Below are 14,232 nucleotides of genomic sequence, written 5' to 3'. Positions count from 1 at the left end.
AAGTAAAATAAATCCATCCATCCATTTTCCGTACCGCTTATTCCTCATTAGGGTCACGTGGGGTGCTGGAGCCAATCCCAGCTGTCTTCGGGCACGAGGCCACCCTGAATTGGTTGCCAGCCAATCGCAGGGCACACAAAGACGTACAACAGTCACTCTCACACCTAGGGACGATTTGGAGTGTTCAATCTGCCTGCTGTGCATGTTTTTGGAATGTGGGAGGAAACTGGAGGACCCGGAGAAAACCCACGCAGGCCCGGGCAGAACATGCAAACTCCACACAGGGAGGCCGGAGCGGGACGCGAACCGGCGACCTTTGCACTGTGAATCCGGCGTGCTAACCGCCCTAAAGTAAAATAAAGTAAACCAAAATAAAATAAGGCTTTATCGTCAAACAATTCAAAAGGCAGCTATACCTTGACTAGCCACTAACTGGAATGAGTGGATTAGTGGATAAAATGCGCTCCTCTTCAAACTACAGTCATCGCCAGAGGTGAAATTCCTAACAAGAAAATCATCTCATCTCATCTCATTTTCCGTACCGCTCATTCCTCATTAGGGTCGCGGGGGGCGCTGGAGCCTATCTCAGCTGTCTTCGGGCACGAGGCGGGGGACACCCTGAATTGGTTGCCAGCCAATCGCAGGGCACACAAAGACATACAACAGTCACTCTCACACTCACACCTAGGGACAATTTGGAGTGGTCAATCTGCCTGCCATGCATGTTTTTGGAGTGTGGGAGGAAACCGGAGGACCCGGAGAAAACCCACGCGGGTCCGGGGAGAACATGCAAACTCCACACAGGGAAGCCGGACCGGGACGCGAACTGGCGACCTCTGCACTGTGAAGCCGGCGTGCTAACCGCCCTAAAGTAAAATAAAGTAAACCAAAATAAAATAAGGCTTTATCGTCAAACAATTCAAAAGGCAGCTATACCTTGACTAGCCACTAACTGGAATGAGTGGATTAGTGGATAAGATGCGCTCCTCTTCAAACTACAGTCATCGCCAGAGGTGAAATTCCTAACAAGAAAATCATTGCAGTTGAAAAAAAAATCCACAACGGTTTACCCTGGATTTAAAATGTCAATTTAAAATTTAGAACATTTTTTTTAAAAACGTTCTCTATTTCGTCCCGCTTCTACAAATGCAATTGGATCAATACCTCTCGGGACGGCAGGACGTGTCGCTGTTGACTGTGGGGGGCTCCGGCTCAGCATTCGGAGGCGTGATGGAGATTCGGCAGCGGTTGGCCAACAGCACCAGGCCGAAACACAAACTCAGCAAAAGGCACAGCAACAGGTAGTTGTGCCTGTCTGACACCTGGGAGACGAAGCCACCCGGTGATGTCACACGCCTTATCATAAAATGATCATTTTATAAATAAATAAATAAAAATCGGCATTACATTTTTTTAATATTTATTCATTGACAGTACTTTTTCTGTTGAGTGTTGAAATGTCCTATTTTTTATGGTTATTGAACGCACCGCACAGTGAGGCCAACAGTGAAGTTTTGTGGACATTTGCAAATCTTTTCACACCGTTTTATTTCCAAGTGATCCTTTTGCCCAGCTATTTGCTGCATACTTGTTTTTTTTTAACACAGACTTACACCATTTGGAATCACCGCACTTCTCGGCTGCCGAGAGCTAATTCCATGTCCTTCCAGAGTGCAGTGCGAAAAGGTCTAGAGTTTGTGTAAGTGAAGTTGAAACTGTGGTATCGGTAAATGGCATTTTTGGGAGATTTTGCTCACTCAGAAAATGGCCTTGGGTCTTACGTTTTCCAAAACAGTGGCCTGTGAGTGTTAAATCATGATGTACTTTTTACCTACCTCGTTCTTTAGCTGGCTGACTTGAACCGAGAGGTTGAGAACCATCTGAGTCACATTTTCCAACTGGCCTTGCAGCACCTGAATGGACTCCGTCTGACGCTGGTCCTGCGTAAGTATTTTAAAAGAGTCAAGCATGCCTTTGAGCATAAATTAAAACACATCGGGTTGTTTCTAAAAGATTCTGAGAACAATCCATGAGAAAATGGTCCTCACTTGCTCCTCTGCGATTCGGGAAGTGTTTTGGAGTTTAATAACGGTTTTGTTGAAAGCTTTCTGCATTTCCTCCATCTGCTTCCGATATCTTAGGGAAAAAAACAGAATAAAAAATGTTGGATAAAAGTAAAAAAATAATAATAATGTATTTTCTGGTTTATAAGGCGCACAGGAGTACAAGGCGCAGCCCAGTGAATGTTAATGAATGGGAAACGCCCCTCCATAGAAATGAATGGGGAAATGGCCTGGCCATTCAATTGAATGGGGAAGAGCACGCCAGGCGGCCAAAGGCGGGTACTGCAGTCCCTGGTAGCGCCTCTATAGAAATTAATGGGAAAGTGGCCTAGCCATTGAAATGTATGGGGGATAGCGCCCTAGGCGGCCAAAGACGGTACCGCACCTCTACTCAAATACAGTAAAGTCTCGTTATATCGATATTCAAGGGAGTCCGAAAAATAGCGATATAACCGGGACTATCGATATATCCGACCCTGTTTGCATGTAATTTTCTCCGTGCGTGCATAGAAATAGTATCGATATAACCGGGACTATCGATATATCCGATATCGATATAACGAGACTTTACTGTATATGGGGAAATGGCCTTCACATTGAAATGAAAGGGGGAGAGCACCCCGTCGCCCCTGGCGGCCAAAGGCGGTACTGCACCTGCCTTCAAATGCTTGTTCCTTTCGTAGAATAAACACGGCTACATATATTCTTATATCTAGTGTATATATTTGATAGTTTTGCACTATGTACGTTTCTTTTTACCTGAAACATTGTTTTCCACTTGTACAGCTCAGTCTTAATACACAATTTTGTACGTGCTTCCTATATACTTTGTGATGTTTGTAGTTTTTTTTAAAACATCTGCACACATCGGCACTGGGTGCGCCTTATACACCGGAAAATACAGTATTTGTCTGACCTCTGGCTGAGCTGCTCCAGATAGCGCCCACTGAGCGACATATTCATCTCAAGGGCTTTGATACGGTTGTTGAGTCGCATGAACACCGACTCCTTCTGGCTGGAGCCGTGCACCGGGTTGCCATTCTGCTCCGTGCCATTCGGGGGATCGGCGTAGATGTCTGAGAGGGACGGTGAGAGGGGTGTCGAAGGGAGAGGAGGGAGATCGGGGGTAGAGGCGTCTTCGGTGAGCTCATCCATTTTACTATCGGGAATGAGCGGGGTAGTCGTAGAGAGCTCCAGTTCAATGGGTTGGGGTGGCTCAACAGAAAGAGGGTCACTGTCAACGATGACCACTGGGTCTGGGGGCTGATGTACGCGGGGGGAAGCAGTCTGGGACTCACCTGTCATCTCAAGATTTGCCATAGAGTCATGCATCACCGCGCTGGGCTTTAGTTCTGTAGGTGCCACGTTGCCATCATCCGCTGCGGTTGCAGTGACCAGGGTACTGGGGTTTGGCGAAGCATCTGTCTGCTTCTCCACATCCAGCGTATCTTGGCTCTCCTCCGAGCTTTGTGGCTTCGCTGGAGGCTCAGAGGGAAGCTGTGGCGTCTCGGCAACGGAAGGGTTGGCAGCGGATGAATCGGGGAAGGTGACTTTCGAGAGGTTTGATGTCCGACTGGGCTCCAGGGGAGGAGATTCGGACGCAGAGTCATCATGAGATTCGATGAGCGTTTTCTCTGGAGGCTGAGGTGGTTGTGACGGGGTGGCAGCGCTTTCTGGATCCCCATCGGGAGATTGTCGGGTTTCATGGGGCTCACGTGCCTTACTGTGATCCTGTTTGGGCTCGGGACAGGCGGAGGAGGGAGGAAGTGGGGGCCAAGTGGGAGTGCGGTCAGAAGGAGCCAGTTGCTTTATGTCCGCGGATTGGCATTTCCTTTTTTTGGACAGCAGCACCAAACATTGTCGCTGCAGATACTCTTGAAGGGAGGTGGCGCACGAACAGGACGAAAACAAAGGAAGAAACGCACAAAAGTCCTCATCTTGTGCATCATCTCCATCCCTTTTCTGCTTCTCCCCTTCCAACTCTTCATCTTTATCCATCAGGGTGATCGTTGAGCTGATCGATTCTTCTTCCTCGGACTCTAAAGGAATCACAATTTGGTCCTCGGGTGGGGGAGGAGGAGGATGCTGTTCACTGTGATCATCTGGGAGCTTTTCTGGGACAGCAGTTGTTGGGGTTGAGGCACCAGTTTCAGTGACGACTGCTTCTGGTGACAACGTTGCCTCTTCCATCTCTGAACTGGATGGAACAAAAACAATGGAAGTAAAACAAATGGACTATATGAACAACATAATAATGTGTGCGTCGTGTTTCATTTGGCCGTGACTGTTAGTGGGGTGTCGAACTGTGCCGCCATTATCCAGCGCACCCGCGTGTTTGCGCCGACGTCTCGCATGTGATGCGTTCAGGGACATCATGTAAATAACAGTGAACTTGTGTTGTATTCTCTTTTTCTTTAAATAACCACTGTACGATCACACGTTCATTTTGTTTTGTTATCTACAATGTTTTTCATATTGAGAACCACTTGGACAAGTCAATGTTAATCACAAGATGAAACCCATGCGACTTCACCCATCCCTTCTGCCATACTGTGTTGCAGCAATAAAAGAAATAAAAAGACACATCCACGTGTCTCGTATTAAGACGGCAGCAACGTGGAGCTCAAGACAGTCACTGTTGTGACACCCGTCACACATGTGTGTGTGTGTGTGTATATATATATATATATATATATATATATATATATATATATATACACACACAGTAAAGTCTCGTTATATCGATATTCAAAGGAGTCCGAAAAAATATCGATATAACCGGGACTATCGATATATCCGATATCGATATAACGAGACTTTACTGTATATATATATATATATATATATATATATATAGGAGGGGGAGCCCACACCCTTCAGTTTCTGACTGACGCACTGAGACTTCTGACAGGTACTCACACAGTGCTTGCATCAATAATGGGAGTTTGGGTCAGTGTTTTATTAACAGCGGGCACGTGCAGACTCACATCACGAGATGAAAGGTTGCCTACAAAACATAAATGGGATTCGTTACAATCAATAGCATAGTCAGTGTCTGAAATAATGTCCGGAACCTTTACGTCGGTTGTACAACTAACAAAATGTCTCCACCCGAGTGGCCGGCAACTGTTTTTGAAAAAAAATCAAAACAAAACAAAACAAGAAAAAAACTTTTTTTTCAAATCAAACGTTTGCTTTTTTTCAATAAAGCAAATGTTTGAACAAAGATTTCAAAATTGGAATAAATTATTCCGATTTTGAAATCTTGGTTTCGTTTGGAAAAACTTCAGAATTTGGGTTCGTTTGGCACACTCGGCACGGCAGCCAATCAGAAGCCTGCTTTGTGCTTCCGCACTTTCCCGAGCGTTATAAGGTCGTGCATTTGGATATCATTTTCCAAAGTAGACGCAAAGTAGAACGCCCCAGAAGGAAGATTCAAAAGAAGCCAACAAAATTTATGACGCTACAAAATGTAAACATACATTATCCCAGAACTGTAAAGTGTGCTTGAGAGTTTTGAAAGGGGCTTAGAAGTTAAATGTATTATTATTATTATTATTATTATTATTATTATTATTATTAAAAGCATTGTGAAAAGAGGAGTTCACGTGGCTTGTAGCAGACAACGCAACGCAAACATTGCATTATGCAACATGCCGAACAGTGTATGGACATAAGGCAACTGGAGAAAAATCATCAGCAAGGGATATTTACAATAAATTAAGCTAGGGAGCATTTGTGATAGGTACGTCTCAAAAAAAATCCTTAATACTTTGCTACAATGTTTTTTTTGCGATTAGTCGTCTTATTGCGTTTCAAGTTGTGAAAAATGGGGCAGGCAACTTTATGGCAGGGCAGGCAACTTTTCACAGTTGTCTGCCCTGGTGTCCCGTACCTTTTTGTCATGAGTTTCAGACACTGGAAATAATCATTTATATTGTGAGCCCGCGTTAGCATTTGAGTAGAACGGAGAACAGGTTATTATTAAATAAATATTGTTCAAAATATTGTTCAACCAATAATTCTCTGATATTGTGCATTTTTCATATTTTTGATACAACTCCAGCATTACGTTACAGTGTGCAGGTGGGCCTAATATGGCGTCCGGTACTTAGGAATGTGACACATTGCATCTTTCCACAGGTAAGAGAATTCAACCTTCTTAACAACAGAAGTGAAAATTAAAATAGCAGAGCCTGGCCACTATTAAATTGTAATAAATAAATAAAAATGTGGTTAATGGCTGGGACATACCTTCCATTTCTGAGTTCCCACCAAGAACGTTCACTGCAATATTATTGACCATGTTCAAAATGACATCTGAGGAGCGTAAAAGACCGCATACATTTCAAGAAGAGCCATAGATCGAGTTACTCTTTTTTCATCTTTGTTGATGCTTGAAACAACTAAGCAACGACGGATGTTGTTCTCTTACCCTTCGCCGAGCCAATCAGATTTTTGGAATATTTTACTTCACCAGGTCCGTAACCGGATGAATCATCTGAAGGAGGAAAGTTGACATCAACATATTCACAACATTTAAAAAGTGCAAATATTTCTGAGGGTTTGGTTGAACCGAAGATGTACTCTAAATTTACAAAATGAACAGAATTCTCACCCAGACATCTATTTTCCAATTCACTTTTTTCTCAGAAAGGTCACCGGAGCCTATCCCAGCCATCATCAGGCAGTAGGCGGGGGACACCTTGAACCAGTCAATCACATGGTTGGTCAGAGATGACCAACCATCCAAACTCACATTCACACCTCAGGACAATTTCAAGTGTTCATCTGCTTGCTGTGTACATTTTTTGAATCTGGGAGGAAACCGGAGTACCCGTGGAAAACCCACGGAGGCGCTGGAAGGCCACACAAACTCCACAAAGATGGAATTGAACCCACAACTAAAATTCATACTTACCCAAGTCGTCATCCTGATCTGGTCTTTCAGAAGGCTCGGCTATTTCTTCGTACTCTTCCACCATGCTTGTCCCAAACACTCTGTAGAAACAAGTTGTTTTATTTTATTTTTTGGGGTGTATGATTGGGTAAAGGGCAGCCTTTGTTTACTAATCAGCCAAACAAATGGGATTTGCTCCCAACTCAATTCGACATGATGGTCAAACAAACTCTCATGGGGAGGATTACCGTCATAATTTCGTCAGAGTAACTTGAATCGTACATACCGAATGAGACTGAGGGGGCAGAAATGTTCCGAGCCAAAGTGAGAGAGCAGCTCAACCTAGAAAAACAGCAAACAAACAATTCAGATTTATGACAAGGGAATGGATAAGGGGATGGATGGATATTTATGTCATTCAAGTTATTTCATTTTATGAACAAAGACCTGTAACGGTGTTTAAACAAACAAAATTCACAAACAAGATTGACGCGTGGCAAAGCAGGATTATTTAAGAATATGATTTCATTGACATCGTTTGAGTTTTCCAAAATAAGAAAATGGATTGCAGTTTGGTTAGCAAGCATGTCAAAGGTGAACCAGATCAGCCAAATAGACAAACCAACAAGTTAAAGAAACAGCAAAAAAAATCCTATTGAATGCACTCAAGTGGCAGACGTCTACACAAAGCACAGGCTAACCTTTATGTACTTGGCGAACATCTGAAGCGAGAGAAGGAGGGGAGGGGGGGGGGAAGAGGAAAACATTATATAAAATGTATAAGGTGCACAGATAACAATCTCACATGCTTAAACCACTGAAATGGTACGCGGGAATTAGATACGGGAATTGTATTGTGTCAATGTAAAAATTCTGGACATCTAAAAAAAAAAAAAAAAAAAGCAGAAGAAGAAATGGGCAGTCCAGTGAAATAAATTAAATTAAAAAACAGAGGTTACCTTGACGTATTTAGCATAAAGTTGCTCGTCCAATGGAAAGCTCTGAACAGTGCGTTCATCCCGGGCGTGAAAGGTTCCCAATTTCAGCCATTTATTGGTCGGATATCTGCGAGAGGGTATATTTACAAAAACATCGATAAGGTCAGCCTCTCGTTGGGCAGCTCGTCGGAAAAAAAGGTACCGTATTTTCGGGTGTATAAGGCATTTTCAAAGTTTTCCATAGATAAGGCGCACTGGAGTATAAGGCACACCTTCAATGGTTGAAAACAGTTTTCCAAATATATAAATATACAAAAGATTTCCAAATATAAGGCACACCACATTATAAGGCGTTACAGTAGTGGCTGGGGTTACGCACTATTTCTACAAAATCGGGAAATTGAGTCGACGGCTGCTAACAGTAGTTGCAAGACCTGTTGCGCCTCAATATGACTTCACACGCAGGGTCATCTTTGGAAGAAAATCAAGGCTTTTGGGTGCGCCTTATACACCGGAAAATATGGTATTAATTTACAAACATACAGATTTATTTATGTATCTCCGTATTTATGTATTTATTTATTTCAGCTTCTTTTTATTTTTATCTATTTATTTATCTTTTGGGGAAAATTAAGGCTTTTGGGTGATCTTATACACCGGAAAATACGGTACGTTCAACTTTGCAAAGCCTGTCTGGTTGAAAAATAGTATGTTGCACTTCACCTGTCGCTGATGGAGACGAGGAAATCTTTGGGTGTGGATGAAAAGAGCTCAAAATTGGCGATGTCCAACTGCTTTACCTGAATGGGTTCGCAGAGTTCGATGATGAACCTGGAAGAGGGAAAAAAAATACAAACTGAGATGTTTGTCTTTTTTTTTTATGTCAGAAAGCGACTGCTGCGTCAATGTAAATACACCAACCAGATTTTGTTACTGCAGGGATTAAGCATGTACAGGTCCATATTTTCTTTCAAAATGGCCGATGTGCTCTGGAAGTGACAAAATGGACCGTCTGAATCAAAATGTTTTCGATAGGACAAATAAATGTCAGACCTTAGCTTCTGGGTTAGCACCGAGGATCTTTGCTCCGCACTCCACCGAAGCGTAGTTGTTGAAATTTATTTGCACTTTCTTCACGACATTGGAAACCCCGTTTGTTGACGTATGCGTGGACAGAGCTATGGGAGAAGTCGGGTTACGGTCGTGATCGTTTGACTTCTTCTGTGTACCAGACAGATTTTTTTTTTACTTTTTTCATTTTCCACCTCCATCATTTTCCGTTTCCACTCATCAAACGTTGGGATGTCCTCGGGGTCTTTGCCGCTCACGCTGGGATCGGTTTCCACAGCGACGGAGGCCATCCCGTCCTACGAGGAAGAAAAATAAAAGCTGGCATCAAGCGGTTCGGGAGGCGGCGGCCATTTGGGAAGTAATGTTTCTCACTTGTTCGTTGAGGGCTTGCGATCGGTTCCCGTCCGGCTGCTGGACAGTTGGGGGGTCGCTGTCAGTTTTAGTCCCGGTTGTGTGAACGTTTGACATGTTTTCCAAAACGACTGGAGGATTCCTGCAGGGAACACAAAACACATCGTTTTTCATTGAGTTCAAAGCTCAAGACAACATAAATGAGTTTATCCGGAAATAATTTAGTCCGGCAACCTGTCATGGTCGTAGGGGTTGGTCTCTTCCGTACATTCCGCGGAAGCCAAGTCAGAGTCAAGAACCTCGAGATGATCGTCACCGTTTGCATCATCTGAAATACTAAAGACACAACCAGCGAGTTATGATATAGGAGTTTGTATTACATCACAGAAAAAAGACAGTGGCGAATGGATTAAATGTGAAATGATAGAGAAAATAAAACTTGCCGGTCTGTCACAATGTCGAGAAGTGTCGGAATACCGACGCTGTCAGTTTCCTCAGCATGGGATTGATGGACCGTATCGGAAGACATAATGAGGACAACGGAGTTTTTGTCCTGAGCGGTGGATGCGTCAAGGTTTTCTGTTTCTGAATGTTGTTTGTGTTCCAGCTTCGGTTGCGAAACACCACTGTTGACGTCCATCATTGCATTTATGGTGGGCTTATCCGGCTCGGAAACCTGGAAGATAACGTCAAGGGAATATTCCAGTATGACATATTTTGTGTTGGAAAGAAAAAACAGGTAATTGTAGCATATGCAATGTAACTTTTACACCGTGCAATGGAATAAGTCATGAATTAACTACCATATTTTCCGGTGTATAAGACGCACCGTAGTATAAGGCACACCTTCAATGAATGAAAAATGTTTTTAAATATATAATACATAAATATATAAATGTTTTCCAAATATAAGGCACACCACATTATAAGGCGCGACAGTAGAGTCTGGGGTTCAGCACTACTTCTTCTACAAGGAGAAATTGATTCGGTGGCTGCTGACAGTAGTTGCAAGACCTATTGTGACTCAATATTACCGTATTTTCCATTGTATAAGGCACAACCAAAAGCCTTGATTTTTACGCCAAATACACGTGTGCCTTATATGTGAAGTAATATTGAGCCACAACAGGTCTCACAATTATAGTCCGGTGCACCTTATTTATGGAAACATTGTGAAAATATACCAATCAATGGGGGTTCACCTTATATCCGGTGCGCCTTACACACTGGAAAATACGGTACTTCATATACAAGGCGCATCCGCTTAGTAGGCGCAGGGTCATATTTTGGGAAAAAAAACACGGCTTTTAGCTGGGCCTTATACGGTACTTGATATTCATCAACAGGCAACAGTTTGAATAAAGTTCCTTCCGTACGATATTTTATTCGCGAAAACAATCCCAACTTGTCATTTAACTCGCCTCTGAATATTTCTCTTTCTTGTCCGCCGCCTGCATCAACCACTCGTCTTTTTGTGACTCCTCATTCCCGGGCAAGGACTCTGGGAGCAAAGGCAAACTCTCATCCTGGTAAGGACATCATAACATATTTTGATATATGAGAAAATGATATTTTGCCACCGTCAGAAACATCCTTGCCTTTTCTAAAACATGTTGAAGGACTTTGTCAGTGCAGAGTTGAAATGCAAAAGGTGCTAAGCAACATTCGGACAAAAATGGAGACGCGCTTACGGCAGCGTCAGTCCAAGTGCATTTCCAAATTTTGGACTTTTTAAACGAAATTAGTTCCTTCATCTAGATCTGGTTTGGCAGTTAAATGACATCAAAGATATTTTTGATAGATGTTTTCATTAAATAAACAAACAAACAAACAAAAATACATAAATAATAAACAAACAAAAATGTATACATAGATAAATGGATAAATAAATAAATAACTATGTAAATAGATGAATAAATACAAAAAATAAAAAATACAAATAAACAAATAAAAAAGATAGATGAATAAATAGATAAATAAATAGGGCACTACACGGGGAAATAGATAAGGGAAAAAAATAAATATAAATAAAGAGACAAATAAAAATAGCTACACGAATGAATAAATAAATAAATAAATATCTGAGCAATAACCTGGAACTGGGCATAGTATGTGTATCCCCTCCCCACCCAACCCCACTCCCCAAAAAATTATCACCAGCTCTTGCATTTATACTCGTCAAGTCTATCTGTAAATTCATAATTTGAAAACATTACTTTTATATTCAAGCTCAAGGAATTTTTGTCGTTTCAGCAGCAACCTGGAAACTGTCAGGCCAACCTTGTCTTGCTGATGAGAGTCTCTTGAACCCTCCTCCAAATTAATGTCTTCCAAAGGCTCCGAGCGCTGCCCCTCCTGGTCTGGCTCTGTGCAATCAACACGGCAAATGGGGAACCTGCGAGACAAAGAGGCAACGATCACCGACTGACCACACATTGCTGATCTCCGAAAGCAAAACCGCAGCTTCAACAATGGCCCAAATGGAAGAATGAAGAACACATTTTATGCGAGTGACAGGGCTGAGAAAGTCCAGGTGGTTTGTAACGCCACGTAGCTAATTTATCTTATCAGTTGAAAAAGCCAGGGAGAGCTGACAAATAAAAAAGGAACATGCTGTAAACTCGCTCCAATACGTATGTGTTCTGACAAGAAAATTAATGGAACTGTAAGCCAAATTCTGTATTTTTGCTTGAGGCTGTAAACACATAAGAGATAACGTGCCGCAACTCACAATTCAAGCCCGGTAGTTTGCATTTTATCAACTGGAAAGAAGAATGAAATGAGTAAATCCCCCAAAATGTTGTTCTCACTGGAAATAAATGTCATAACACTTACTGTCACAGGAATTTAACATAACACAATATTTAAGATGTTTAGGTCAAACACTTGACACCTGGATTGTTTTGTTCAAGATTAGGCTTTCCTCTAAACAAGTGTTTTGTAATCAAAAATCGCTGTTTTCAAATTTATTAGCACTTTCAATTAACATTAAGGTTACTGTTTATAAAGTCATTCATTAATTGTGGAGAGGACAAATGTTTGGCACACAAATTATACAGGCAGGTGACCAACAATATTTATTCAGCATTGCCATCATTATACAACATGACTACTGTACCATTTTTTTAAATAACTGAAGTCCATGAGTGTGAACATTTTTGCCAGTTAGTGCAGAAGGGCAAAAAAGTCACCCAGTCAGCTTTCTGAATATTGCGGGGCAACATCACCAGCAGATCTCATAATCAATCATCGTAATCGCTTGCTTTCTTTTTCTCTTCCGCAACAGATGCAGCCAGTTTCCAGGACGATTTACGTCAAAGGTTTTTAATCCCAATGGACGGAATCTGCGTTGGGGTGACATGTGAAATAGAGCGAAACTGTCCTGATTGATGTGGGTCACTGGCAACTGCACTGTCGTTTTCGCCAAATGCAAACTTTTTTTGTGTTCACATCGCTTTGACACGAGACGTTTTTGCTAAAAGCGAAACCAAGTCCCGGGTGGGTTAGCAAAACAAGCTACGGACAAGTCAGCCAAGGTGCCACATCACAACATAGCAATTCGCTACTAGCACAAGCTAACAAAATGCACCGTGTGCGTAGTTTGGCCTGAGTCCATTACACTTCAACAAGTAGCGCGAATCTGTTTACGTTACGTGTACTCTGCTCGTCAAATATAAACGAACGAGCAAAACAAAAAAGTGGAAACTTACCAAAATACGAGTGACACAGACAGCCACACAGTCACAGCTCGCCATATTATCATCTTCATCCCTGACCTGTCGGGAAAGACATTCTCGGCGTGCTTGTGTAAGACGTTAAAATCGCCCAGCTATATGTCCTCCTTGGTGTCGTGGAGGGCACTGGGGCCAGGTGGGAAAGCTAAACTTAGCCAACATCAGCGAGTTCCGAATCGCTCACTGTAGCTCGAGCCAAACAACCTGCTACCAACCGTCATCGCGTCAGTCGAGCGAGCACTCGATTTTAAGTTTCCTCTCGTCTGGAGGGCGGTGCTCTTTCAAAAGTGGACGAAGCACAACAACTGAGGCCGTCGTGTCAGAATTCAACGCACTTCAACGCGTCGAACAGTTTTCTCGGAAACGTCGATCAAAAAACAAGGAAAAAAAGCATAACTCTTTCGGGGTTGATAATTAAAAAAAGAATACAATTATAATAACTATTAGTAGTACGAATAATAGTCATCACAATAATAATTATTATTAATAACTGTTATTATTATTATTATTAGTAGTAGTAGTAGTAGTAGTACTAATAATAGTAATCACAATAATAATAATATAATTTTTACTAGTATTATTAATATTTAGTATTACTATAATTTTTATTATCACTACTATTATTATTATTATTATTATTATTATTATTATTATTATTATTCGGCGTGCTTGTATAAAACGTTTAAATCGCCTGGTTATTTGTCCTCCTTGGTGTCGTGGAGGACACAATAATAATAATAATAATAATAATAATAATAATAATAGTTATTATTATTATTATTATTATTATTGTTTTGGGAAACCGGGTTAGATGGAGGACACTGATTCGCTCTGGCAACCCCTGAAGGGAAAAGCCGAAAGGAAAAAAATATAGGGGTGAATGGGGGAATATAATTATCATACATATTGTCGTAAATATTAAGACGGTATCATATATTAGTATTATTGTGGACTTTAAATGTAGAAAATCAGATGTTCATGTAATAATTTATGTTTTAGTGTGATGGCTCTTTATAGAAGTAGGTGTGGTGTTCACTGAACAAACGTTCAGTGTACTTTGTTGTTGATGTCACAAGATGGCGTGTGTCGAATAGAGATCAGCAACATTTTTTTCCAAAGAAAGAATCAGTCACGGCAGCAAGATATTAGGGCATAACATCTAAGTAAAAACTTTG

At 41.7% G+C, this 14,232-nt stretch overlaps 1 protein-coding gene across 3 annotated transcripts in view; it reads right to left on the bottom strand.

The window, feature by feature from the left end:
* Nucleotides 1-13,316, bottom strand: part of LOC148891546 (SUN domain-containing ossification factor-like) — a 15,053-nt gene extending 1,737 nt beyond the window's left edge. Inside the window, exons 1-23 of one of the 3 annotated variants that reach the window (XM_089008566.1) lie at nucleotides 13,034-13,316; nucleotides 11,604-11,718; nucleotides 10,745-10,849; nucleotides 9,767-9,999; nucleotides 9,558-9,659; nucleotides 9,345-9,465; nucleotides 9,151-9,268; nucleotides 8,955-9,079; nucleotides 8,823-8,890; nucleotides 8,625-8,732; nucleotides 7,923-8,028; nucleotides 7,665-7,685; nucleotides 7,250-7,305; nucleotides 6,985-7,064; nucleotides 6,499-6,564; nucleotides 6,318-6,383; nucleotides 4,983-5,070; nucleotides 2,980-4,260; nucleotides 2,049-2,136; nucleotides 1,836-1,940; nucleotides 1,165-1,322; nucleotides 937-1,022; nucleotides 771-866 (exon numbers count right to left, since the gene is read on the bottom strand). In XM_089008566.1, the coding sequence (XP_088864692.1) occupies nucleotides 771-866; nucleotides 937-1,022; nucleotides 1,165-1,322; nucleotides 1,836-1,940; nucleotides 2,049-2,136; nucleotides 2,980-4,260; nucleotides 4,983-5,070; nucleotides 6,318-6,383; nucleotides 6,499-6,564; nucleotides 6,985-7,064; nucleotides 7,250-7,305; nucleotides 7,665-7,685; nucleotides 7,923-8,028; nucleotides 8,625-8,732; nucleotides 8,823-8,890; nucleotides 8,955-9,079; nucleotides 9,151-9,268; nucleotides 9,345-9,465; nucleotides 9,558-9,659; nucleotides 9,767-9,999; nucleotides 10,745-10,849; nucleotides 11,604-11,718; nucleotides 13,034-13,092 (3,451 nt within the window). In that variant the 5' untranslated portion in view covers nucleotides 13,093-13,316. The remainder of the gene's footprint in view (nucleotides 1-770; nucleotides 867-936; nucleotides 1,023-1,164; nucleotides 1,323-1,835; nucleotides 1,941-2,048; nucleotides 2,137-2,979; nucleotides 4,261-4,982; nucleotides 5,071-6,317; nucleotides 6,384-6,498; nucleotides 6,565-6,984; nucleotides 7,065-7,249; nucleotides 7,306-7,664; nucleotides 7,686-7,922; nucleotides 8,029-8,624; nucleotides 8,733-8,822; nucleotides 8,891-8,954; nucleotides 9,080-9,150; nucleotides 9,269-9,344; nucleotides 9,466-9,557; nucleotides 9,660-9,766; nucleotides 10,000-10,744; nucleotides 10,850-11,603; nucleotides 11,719-13,033) is intronic. The other 2 variants (XM_089008567.1, XM_089008568.1) reach the window with 2 other exon arrangements.
* Nucleotides 13,317-14,232: the final 916 nt, after the last annotated feature.

Source organism: Hippocampus bargibanti, linkage group LG11 (genome assembly GCF_051943395.1).
Source record: "Hippocampus bargibanti isolate YZ-2025 linkage group LG11, ASM5194339v1, whole genome shotgun sequence".
Classification (NCBI taxonomy): domain Eukaryota; kingdom Metazoa; phylum Chordata; class Actinopteri; order Syngnathiformes; family Syngnathidae; genus Hippocampus; species Hippocampus bargibanti.
Note: the sequence above shows the minus strand (reverse complement) of the source record. Positions and strands in the feature narration are given on the sequence as shown.